Below are 12070 nucleotides of genomic sequence, written 5' to 3' on the forward strand. Positions count from 1 at the left end.
AAGTTCTTGGCTTCTGGATTCAAAATGCCTGTTAACTTCCATTCCCTATAGTTATTTGTGAAGAGTGGAAACTTTCAAAAGGTGGCAGCACAGCCGCATGTCAGAGAAATGTGATGGTGAGCTTGCTACCCCACAGCTTTCTACAACAGCAAATATTATTATGTTTAATGAGTTATTAAAATGGCTGCATAATCAGGGCTGTTACAGTCCTTTTAGTTGCCTGGGGGTTCATTTTCCAAAACATAGATCTCTGAATTTCAAAAATGTGGCATTGCCTGGTGTGAAAAATCATTTTTGTATATGCACAAAAGAGACCAAAATGTAGAATTATCTTTGGTTAAGAGTGTTGCTTAAACGTACACAGATGACCAACTAGAGTGAGTTCTGACACACTTCACCAGTTTTCCTACTTACATTCATTTGAAAAACGTGAACGAAGGACAAACATAGAAGATAATGAGTTTAATTATTTTTTTACACATTTGAAAGGAATACAGATTATGCATTTTTTAAAATAAAACTGAACAACACTTTTATTAAATGAGAACACTGTTAAGTTCTTCTCTTCTTGGATGCATTTAACAGTCTTTTCAAATTTATCATATAAAACAGAAGGATGAAAGAGATGAAAAAGAGTTGGAACACCAGCCCTGAGAGTGTGTTTAATAACCAGATTGTAGTTGCAAGCAAAGCAGAAAAGACAAAATTAGTGAAACACTGCAGCAACACTGTCCTCGTGCAAGATAAAACAGAGCCTTCAGGATTGCTGTCTGTTGTCTCTGACATTTGCAGGTTGTTTAACCATGACGTGTGTTAGCGTGGCAAAGGGCCAGAACAGTCTGAGGCAGAAGAGAAGTGAGAGCAAGCCTAAAGATAACAGAGCAGCCACAGTGAGGCATTTTAAAAGCATATTCTTGACTTATTTTGGTGAACAGAATTTGAAAATTTTGATAGCGAGAAACAGCAGAGAATTTCTGTTTTCATCACTTCTGTTCTCTATGGCCCTTTTCTACCCATACACCAACATACCTCCTGAATGGGAAGGACGGTGCAAACATGCTAAATGTAGCTCAAGGAAAGTGTGGGCAGTGCCATTTCTTGCTTAGTCTTTGTATTATGCATAGAGCTCCTCAAAGCTTTGTAATATAGTCTGGCTGGAGGCCTGGAGTGTGTAGCTTACCTCTCTTAAGAAGAGCCAGACAGCAGATGTGACCTCCTCTGGCTACAGGCCCATATATCATATTGAATTGATTCAGTTAATATTTGCTTCTGCTATACCATCTTTTGTAAAAAGTAGACCACAGGAACATAAAAAGGAGTTTGAAATGGTAAATCCAATGTATTATTGAGCTGTCATGAAGTATTGTTAGAGCTAGCACACTGTCTTTGACAGATATGACATCAGGGATTCAGCAGGATGGTGTGATTCAGTCAGAGTTGTTGAGTGTATTAGGTACCTTTTATATTAATAGATAGGAGGCAGCCTAGTAGCCAAGTCAGTAACTTCCAAGCAGATTGTGGAACAAACAAGTACATTACTACATCTATAACAATATCTATTTGTACCTTTAATTTAGTCCTCATGAGCTTAGCAAAATGATTACATACTTGACACTCTCCTCTAAAATTTCAGCACATTATTAAATAATGCTGCTGTCTTGTTGTGGTGTGCCTTTTTCCGTTTAAGTTTATTGACTGGACTTAATTTTATAATGAACATTATCATTTCAGGATTTAGTTTTTCCATCCATCCATTATCCAACCCGCTGAATCCGAACACAGGGTCACGAGGGTCTGCTGGAGCCAATCCCAGCCAACACAGGGCACAAGGCAGGAACCAATCCTGGGCAGGGTGCCAACCCAACGCAGGACACACACAAACACACCCACACACCAAGCACACCTAACCTGCATGTCTTTGTACTGTGGGAGGAAACCGGAACGCCCGGTGGAAACCCACGCAGACACAGGAAGAACATGCAAACTCCACGCAGGGAGGACCCGGGAAGCAAACCCAGGTCCCCAGGTCTCCCAACTGCGAGGCAACAGTGCTACCCACTGCGCCACCGTGCCGCCCGATTTAGTTTTTATGAATAAAAAAAAAGTAAGAAAATTAAAAACAAATTTATAAATATACATTTTATTCCCATACTACAAACATAATGTAAATATTCAGTTACTGTAAAAGTTTAGAATGTTCTAGAATATTGAATATCTCTGTGTACCAGAAAATGGATGCACATGTACTTTTCATTATATTTGTGTTCACATACAAAGTTTTTGTTTTTCATTTAACACAATTTTCTTTCATAGTAATATGTCTGTATTTTAAGGATTTTTAAATGTCATTTTACTGAACTCTCATATAAAAAATTCAAAATAGATTAAGCAGATATCAAGTAAAACAACTAATTTAGTGCCCTAGACAGCAATGAATATATTATCCATTTGAATGAATAGATTAGGATGGCCGACTATATTAAATGACTCATGCTTGGCTTATGGCAATACTTTCTAAGATGTACTCTCTTTTAGCCACCTGCTCATTCCACTGCTGTACGCTAAGAGGAACTACTAAGCTGGTTTTGCTCACATCCGTTGGACTGTGTAGTGTGTCCACCATATTCCAATTTTTACCCTGGCCAGTAACGACAAACATAATGCAATAGGGATCGTTTTATGTTATTTAGGGACATATACGATGTCTGACAATTAAATTTGCAAACTCATCCTAAAAAAAAGTGCTATATACGTCTTTGCTGAATATCACTATGGTCATCTTTGAAGTACTCCACTTGGGACGCTATGCACCGACGCTAGCACCTAGTCCACCCTTCAAAGCCATTTTTTAACTGTTTTTCTGGAATGGCTATCAGAGCTGTCGTCATATTACACTTGATGTCCTGAATGTCATCAAAATGTCTTCCTTTCAATATTTACTTTATCTTCGGGTAAAGAAAAAAAGTCATTGGGGGCCAGATCAGGTGAGTAGGGAGGGGGTTCCAATGCAGTTATTTGTTTACTGGCTAAAAACTCCCTCACAGACAGTGCCATGTGAGCTGGTGTTTGTTCGTTTCTCTAATGCTCTGACATTCTCGAGATGGCGCACAAGAGCACGCAACAACAATAATGAACACCACTCAGCAAGAAACTGCTACACGTCGACACGAACACAGCTGTGAAACACTGATATACCAATATAATGAATTCTTACCAAGCTGTTTGTACAGTCCTGCCAATGTAAGCGGATGGTGGCAAGTTCGCAAAATTAAATGCCAGACTTCATCTTTTAAACATTTGGTGACCTGTCTGGAGATTATTCTTACCTTGTGTCCTATGCTTGCTGACATAGGTTCCAGCCTTCCCATGGCCCTGCTCAGGATAAATCAGGTTTAGAAAATGGATCGATAGATTTTAAATGTATTCTATCTATCCTAACACTGCACTAAAGCTGAAACAAGTAATAAAGTATTGCACTGCTCACTTCATCTTTTCGTGCAAAAGTCAATAACCAGTTCCCTGATTTTGCTAAAGTTAAGGTGCAGACAATTCTTTGTGCACCAAGAAACAAAATTCCTCACCTGATTCCTCTACTCTGCCTCATCCCCTTTATCAATACACCCCGTAAATACAGAATAATCTGAGAGTTTCTGCAAATGACAAGACCTGGGGCCTCATGTTTGAACTGTGTGTATGCACAAAAATGTTGCGTACAACTGTTTCCACAGTTAAAAACTGAACTTGGCATAAAGCCACACACTTTTCTGTTCGGTTTTGCAAATGGGCGGCACCTACTATCAAAACAGTGCCACTGTTTCTGTGTCGTTTCCCTTCATTGTTAGATTCACATCTGTGACTCAGGCTTTATCAAATACACCGAAATTAATTGCATATTGCCTTACAAATTTAAGGCACTTGATTGTAATAATTCTGTAACAATATAATGGTACACTGAATGGCCAAACCATTCTAAATATTATAGCTGCTTTAGCATTGTTACTCTCAGTGCTCCACTGAGAGTATTTTAACCCATTGTATCTATGTGTAGTATCACAGCTGCACAGCAGCTGAATGGAAAGCTGTACAGCGGGTTGCGTCGAGAGTGCAGAGTGCAGATGATTATCAGGATACAGCTTCCAGCCCTGGAGGACATTTATAGCACATGCTGCCTCAGGAAAGCCAACAGCATGGATTCCACTCACCCATGCTACTGTCTATTTCAACATCTCCGAACCTTGAAGCTCAGAAGCAGTTTCATCCCATGAGCTATATAAATGCACTCAATCTGTCCATTAAGTGCTCCTGATAGAACTGTTTGTACTAATGATTACAACTACCTGACTGTAAACTTGCACTACAGCTGTAATATTGCACAACCTGAGCCACTTTATGAACCATTTGCACTGTCTGGACTATTTGTACATGTATATTATACTTATGCTTATAGTATATTTTTCATTGTGTTTTATAATCATCATCATCATCATCATATTATTATTATTATTATTATTATTATTATTATTATTAGTATTATTATTATTATCATTTTATAGGAAAATTAGTCTAAAGAGGAGTTGTGTATTGAATCACATTGTACCATACAGTGACAATAAAAGAATTTAATTCAATAGAAGAGAGTGTGTATTTACAGATGATGATGACTGGCTTGTTTGATTTAGATTTCCAAGAGCTATTCTCTTGAAGCTGAGTGCTGTTAGAATACTAGGATGTATACATGATATTTTTATGATGAAATGCATTAAAGTAATGTATATTACAATTTACAGATATATTGTTAAATTCATAAAGTACACTGTGTTGAATCCATACCGCAACATGATGACAGAAGTGCGCAGGCAGTGATCACCACACAGAATACATTACATTCTTGACATTAGAGCTCTCTGAATATTTTAGAATACTAAGATGTACACTTTATATCATTTTCATGATGAAATGTATTAAAGCATGTATCAAACATATGGGGACACGGTGGCACAACAGTAGCGAATACAAAGACATTTATTGTGTGGCGATTGATTATGTGGAGAAAGAAAATGGAAGGACAGGAATTGGGGGTTGTCTGACAGAGACAGTACTGCTAAAATAAAGAATAATGAAAGCTCATCCAGAAGAACATCCACTAAATTCCCAGGACACCTTGCCATGAATGAATGGCTGTGGTAATTTATATTGATTTGCATATCCAAATATACAAAATTCTGGGAGGAGTTGGAATGGGGCTTTAAGTGCTTGCATGTGTGTTAAAGTTCATGTTCATTGGGATTTATAAAGGGGAAGTGTGTGGACCTTTGCTTCGGTACAGTTTTGTGAATCTGAATTTTTTTGTGCGTATGTCCATTTCTATTTTTCTTTGTATGCCATGTTTTAGTGTGACTTCTACACACAGTATTAAACATGAGGCCCCTGGTGTTATAGTTATAGTCGGAGGTGTACAGAGTGAAGAGAAAAGGAGACAGGACTGTTCCTTTTGGTGCTCCAGTGTTACTTACATCTGTATCAGAAACACAGTCCTTGAATGTCGCAAACTGTGGTCTGCCTAACAGATAGTCCATTATCTGGATCACCACAGGCTCATCCACCTTCATATATCTGAGCTTACCTTTTAACAGGATGGCTGGATGGTTTTGAAGGCATAGCAGAAATAAAAAAAAAAAGACTTGTGGAGCAGACAGATAATTGCATCCTCCACTCCAATCTTTCTATGATAGACAAACTGCAGTGGATTCAGGTGGTCTAACACAAGAGGACTCATATAATCTAGGACCAGCCTCTCAAAAGGTCTTCATGATGTAAGATGTAAGTGCCACTGGTTTGTAGTCATTAGGTAAAGAGATGCCTGCCTTCTTTGAACTAGAAATGATGCAGGATGTTTTCCATAGCAGTGACACTTTCTGCAGGCCTAATGACAGACTAAACAAATGATAGAAGATAACACAATGTCGTTCAGCACAGCCCTTCTAAACTCAAGGACTGACGCCATCTGGTCCCACATCTTTTGCTGTGTGTAGCTTTCTCAGTTGTCTCCTTACTTGGTCTTCAGTTATGGACAGTCCATACTTATGATCAGATGTGTACTCATCACTAGCGTTCCAGTAAGGATGGTGTGGAGGTATTGGAAGAATGTGGCATGGGGAAGGAAAAATCTATTAAAAATCAGTTCAGAGCACTGGCTTTGTCCAATTCTCCTTGAGGCACCTGAGCCTTGGGTTGCTTAGTCCAGTAATTATGCCCAGTCCATTGCAGACATCTTTCATGTTATTCTATGTGTTTCACAGTTAATAAAATTTTAAAGGTGTATGTAGATTCTAATTTTTAATTGTTACAATATTATCAGATTTGTTTTTTAAATAAAAATAGTATGTTTCATAGCAATGTTTACATTGGCATTTCCTGGATTTTATATGCTGCTATTTTTATATATGAATTTACAAATAATTTGTATTAAAAATATAAATTGGATGAATGGATCAGCAGAGTGTATTAAAGTGAAAGTTTTGGAATTGTTTAAACCATTTTGGTTAATTTTCAAAATATAAAAAGGATAAAAATGCATTCTCGTCTTTCATTTTATTAGTGTAGTAAAATGTTTTTCAAAATATTTGACTGATAGGAAATAATCATCTTTGATATTGCCCATCAGGTGTACTTAGCCAGCTTGTTGTAGTTTATTTTAATGTGTTTTTTTATTAAATCTCTGTTTTTGCATAGCATGATAAGGTGCAGAATTTGGTTTGCAACCAAGTTAATTGTAATGCTGACTTAAAAGAGAAAATGTTATCATACAATAGATAGTTTTGACAAATAAAAGCGTTTCTTTTAAGCTCTCATTCACAGTGGATTGCTTGCAGATAACTGGAAGAATGAGATACACAATACATTATTTTTTCCCAGAGGGGACTCTAAAACTATATAGAAGCTCAAGAAAAATATAAATATTAAAACAAACAACAAAACACAAAAACTTCTGGTATGTTTTAACTAGTTGGTCACCATAGCTTATGAAATACTGTACACAAAATCCATCCATCCATTTTCCAACCTGCTGAATCCGAACACAGGGTCACGGGGGTCTGCTGGAGCCAATCCCAGCCAACACAGGGCACAAGGCAGGAACCAATCCCGGGCAGGGTGCCAACCCACCGCAGGACACACACAAACACACCCACACACCAAGCACACACTAGGGCCAATTCAGAATTGCCAATCCACCTAACCTGCATGTCTTTGGACTGTGGGAGGAAACCGGAGCGCCCGGAGGAAACCCACGCAGACACGGAGAGAACATGCAAACTCCACGCAGGGAGGACCCGGGAAGCAAACTCAGGTCCCCAGATCTCCCAACTGCGAGGCAGCAGCGCTACCCACTGCGCCACCGTGCCACCTGTACACAAAATGTTATATAAAATAATTAAATGACATATCATGAGAATAAAAAAATTGCTTTCATTATTGAATGCCTACTTATTAAAAGTCATTTGAACCTTTGAATTTGTAATCAATATGAATTGCATTATATTAGCAGAATTTAGAAAGATGATCATGTCTTTTTTTGATGCTGAATATTTTGTGCTGATTGCCTAATTCATAAAGAAGTGTATTTTAATTTATGCAATATTTTAATTACACATTTCATACTTACATATTTGATTCTTATATTTCCTTTTAGAGGCAGATCACACTACTTCATCATTGCAGCTGACTTCAAGAAACAGACAAAGTTAGTTTCAGTTTTTATATTTTTGTCAAAATGAAAAGTTAATATTAACTTGCTTTAACACAGAGGATGGCTGATCTGTTTTAGTTTTCAAATTGTTAATATGTGTAATCATTTTGATGTTGTGTACAGCATTAACACCACTGACGGATAAAGTGAATAACATTGGTTATCTTCTTACAGTGACACCCATCAAAGAGTGGGATATTTTAGGCAGTAAGTGAATAGTCAGTTCTTGAAGGTGATGTGTTGGAAGCAGGAAAAATGGACAAGTGTGAGGATCTGTGCAAGTTTGACAAGGGCCAAACGGTGTGGTTCGACAACTAGCTCAGAGCATCTCCAAAATGGCAGGTCTTGTCGGGTGTTCCCAGTATGCAGCGGTTAGTACAGACCAAAAGTATTCCAAGGGAAGACAACTGGTGAACCGCCAGCAGGATCATGCACGCTCAAATCTTACTGATGTGTATAGGTAGCAAAGGCTAATTCATCTGGTCTAATCCAATAGAAGAGCTACTGTAGCACAAATTGCTTAATAATGTAATGCTTCACATAAGAGAAAGGTATCAGAAGACACAATGCATCTCATCTTGCTGTGTACGGGACTGAATAGCTGCAGCCCGGTCAGTGTGCCCATGCTTACAATGGGCATGTGAGTGTCAGAAATGAACCATGGAAGAAGACCATGTGGATGGGCCATTGTGTTTGCATTAATTACATGGAGAAGAAATAGCTGCAGGATGCACAATGGGAAAAAAGCAAGCCAGTGGAGGCACTGTGATGCTCGGGGCAATATTCTACTGGGAAACCTTGGGTCTTAGCATCATTGTGGATGTTACTTTGACATGTACCACCAACCTAAAGATTGCTGCAGGCCACATGCAACCCCTTCTTGGCGAAAGAGCCCTGACAACAGAGGCTGCCCTCAGCAGGATGATGGGCCCTGCCACACTGCAAAAATTGTTCAGGAATGGTTTCAGAAACATGACAAGGAGTTCAAGGTCTTGACTGTGGAGTTCAATCCAATCGAGCATCTGTGGGATATGCTGGAAAAACAAGTCAAATTCACTGAGGCCCCACATCACAACATGCAGGACTTAAAGAGTCTACTGCTAACAACTTGGTGCCAGATGCAACAGGACACCTTCAGAGGTCTTATGGAGTCTATATCTTGATGGGTCAGAGCTGTTTTGGTGGCACAAGGGGGACCTACACAGTAATATGCAGGTGGTTTTAATGTTGTAACTGATTGGTGTATATATTGTAACAGAGCCAAAGAGTAAACTTGTTACATGGTGCTAATTACAGACATATTAACAGTATCTACTGTAGGTTTCAGGGCAAACAGAAATGCCATTTTATCTCAACAGACTTAGTTGCCCCTTTTTCTTCACTGCAGTTGAGCAGACCAGCACAAGGTTGTGTGTTCCATCTGGGGAGGAATCCAGCCTGTAGTACATGTCCTTTGAACCAGTTACAATTTGAAAAGTAAAGACAAAAAAGGGCAACGTTTAAAATAGCAGCTCAAGCAAAAGCACAACTAAACTATTCAAATATAATGAGGTGTTAATTGGAACATGTTAATTAGTTTAATTTATTTTTACACCTTTACCCTTAAATCATGTTCACATTTTGAATATAACCTAATGGTAGTTTTTTATGTTTGCTTACCAGATAAGTTTCTTTTTACGTAAAGCATGTGATGAAGGAAATGTGAAGTTTGAATTTCCTAAGTAATATAACACCCCAATGAACACATTTGCTTTTATTTTTAAGGTATTTTCACAGTAACAAACATATGCGTTGTTGGTGGTTTGAGCACTTTTCTTCTTGTGACAATAACACTACTTGGTGTATTGCTTTATGCAAGGTAAGGCAATGTTTGTCAAGATTACTTGAGGATGTTTATTCATAGTATCCTGTCAGTTATAGTAATTTATCATAACCATGAAGGTGTAAGCATGAGAATTTTCCTTAAATGTTAAATATAAAAGTAGTAAGGCTGTTAACTTGTACTATGCTTCAAACACTCCACAGTTCTAAAACCTGGCCATTTTCATTTTTACTGCTGTGGTTTTTAGTTTATTCCTAATTTTTCCCAAGTTAAGCATCCTTACTTAAAAGTCGTAAGAATTTGGATCTTGATTTAGGAAATAGACATAGTGTTACAAGCATTTTAAAATTGAAATTTCAAAATATGTGGGGGCCTGTAGACACACATGTCCCTTCTCTGTCACTAATATGACTCCTCAGAATGCCTGATTTTTCTAACACACCATGACTTTGTAAACACTGCAGTGTCGACATTTTTCATTGCCAGCATAGCCCATTCAATGAAACATTTTGCACTGTCCTGGGTCTTAGACTAGGATATCTTTATCTTTTCATTTGTTATACAGTATACTGGTTCTACTTAATTTTCTGGTTAAGACTTCACACTTGTAATTTATCAAGCAATGGAAGTAAATCTAATAAGTCATTAAGAGTTGAAATAAAGAGTGAACTAAAGAGCGGATAATTAAATTGTGTTAATGTTTTCTCTGTAAGATGCTATTGGAAATACAATGTCTTCCATAATGTTTGGGACAAAGACAAATTTTTCCTTGATTTCCCCTCTGATCTACAGTTTACAACTATAATCAAACAATTCAGAAGTGATTAAAGTGCTCATAGCAGACTATAATTTAAGGTTATTTGCGTACATTTCAGTCTTGCCATGAAGAAATGACAACACTTCTTATACATGGCCCCCCATTTTAAGGCATCATAATGTTAGGGGACAATTGGTGTCTCAAGTGTTTGTGATTCCTCAGGTGTGTTCCATTGCTTCATTAGAGCAGGAATAAGATACCTCGGCTTGCTTCTACACTTTGGTGTCTGTAGCTGCCATTGTTCAACATGAGGACAAGAGCCATGTTAACTCTTTGAGGGCTGAAATTTTTTCCAAAAGACTCAGTTTTCTGAAAAGCACACAAAGCGATGGTTTCCACACATAAGTCAACATAAAACATCTGTTGCTATGTGCTGTGGCTGCTGTTGGCACATGTTCGGCATCTCTGGTGGCAGTGGCTACATGGAGGCACCTTGATGGTCAGCAGGAATGCACGGTGGGCCGGCTGCCAGACTGTCTTCACACACCAGGTGGGTGGCATTGGCAGTTGCAGTGTGACGCAGGATGGTTTGTACCTCTTGTCATCGTAAGTGGTGGTCCTCCCAGGTGAATGCTTCTGTAGGCACATCAGCTGCTCGAAAGTGTTCAGCACCAGTTGGGGACCGATCAGATGACGCCAGTACCTTACTTTCGTTTTTGATATCCATCTTCAGATCACTTGCATCAAACTCGGAGTCCAACGAGTCAGAGTCCTATTCAACGAAATTATGGAAAACGTCCATGGAGTATTTTTCTTTGCACATTTGCTGTAGTCTCTCACCAGATGTCGGTGCCATTTTAGAGGTTGTTTGCTCTTCGCTACTCACGCATGCGTAGCGAATTGAGGTTAGATCAACAAAGGTAAGGGTGAGTTTTGTTGCAGTTTACAGCTGATTACCATCCTCTACACCTGAATTTTGACAAAAGTCGACATCAGCCCTGAAAGAGTTAATGAAAGTCAAAGAAACCATTGTGAGGCTGTAAATAAAATAATAAAAGCTTAGGATTACCTAAATCAACCGTCTGGAGTGTCATTAAGAAGAAAGAACAGACTGGTGAGCTCAGCAATCACAGAGGGACTGGTAGTCCACTGCCAAAGATGGAAGAAGCCTCACTATGGTAAAGAAAAAGCCCCAAATGTCTCTCCAACAGATCAGAAACTGTCTTCAGGAGGTAGATGTGGATGTGTTAGAGACGACTATCTGCCAAGGACTTCAGGAACAGAAATAAAGAGGCCACACTGCAAGATGCAAACCACTAGTTAGCCACAAAAATAGGATGGCCAGATTTCAGATTGTGAAAAAGTCCTTAAAAGAGCCTACAGAATTCTGGAAAAAGGTCTTGTGGACAGATGAGATAAAGATGAACCTGTATAAGAGTGATGGCAAGAGCAAATTGTGGAGACAAAAAGGAACTGCCCAAGATCCAAAGCATGCCACCTCATCTGCTAAACAAGGTGGTGTGGGTGTTATGGCTTGGGCATGCATGGCTGCCACAGATACTGGCAAACTTACCTTTATTAATGATGTGTCAATGATGTGACGGCAGTGACACAATGAATTCTGAAGTGTACAGAGGCATCTGATCTGCTCACGTTCCAGTAAATGCCTCCAAACTCATTGGACAGCACCTCATCGTATAACAAGGTAATGAATCCCAAACATACTGCTAAGGCAACACAGAGG

The 12070-nt window shown here is 38.7% G+C and overlaps 1 protein-coding gene across 1 annotated transcript in view; it reads left to right on the forward strand.

Annotated features, from left to right (window-relative positions):
- Nucleotides 1–12070, forward strand: part of LOC114650872 (uncharacterized) — a 56931-nt gene that overhangs the window by 27531 nt on the left and 17330 nt on the right. Inside the window, exons 4-5 of the mRNA XM_028800781.2 lie at nucleotides 7691–7741; nucleotides 9512–9605. Of these exons, the coding sequence (XP_028656614.1) occupies nucleotides 7691–7741; nucleotides 9512–9605 (145 nt within the window). The remainder of the gene's footprint in view (nucleotides 1–7690; nucleotides 7742–9511; nucleotides 9606–12070) is intronic.

This window comes from Erpetoichthys calabaricus, chromosome 4, assembly GCF_900747795.2.
Source record: "Erpetoichthys calabaricus chromosome 4, fErpCal1.3, whole genome shotgun sequence".
NCBI classification, from domain to species: Eukaryota; Metazoa; Chordata; class Cladistia; order Polypteriformes; family Polypteridae; genus Erpetoichthys; species Erpetoichthys calabaricus.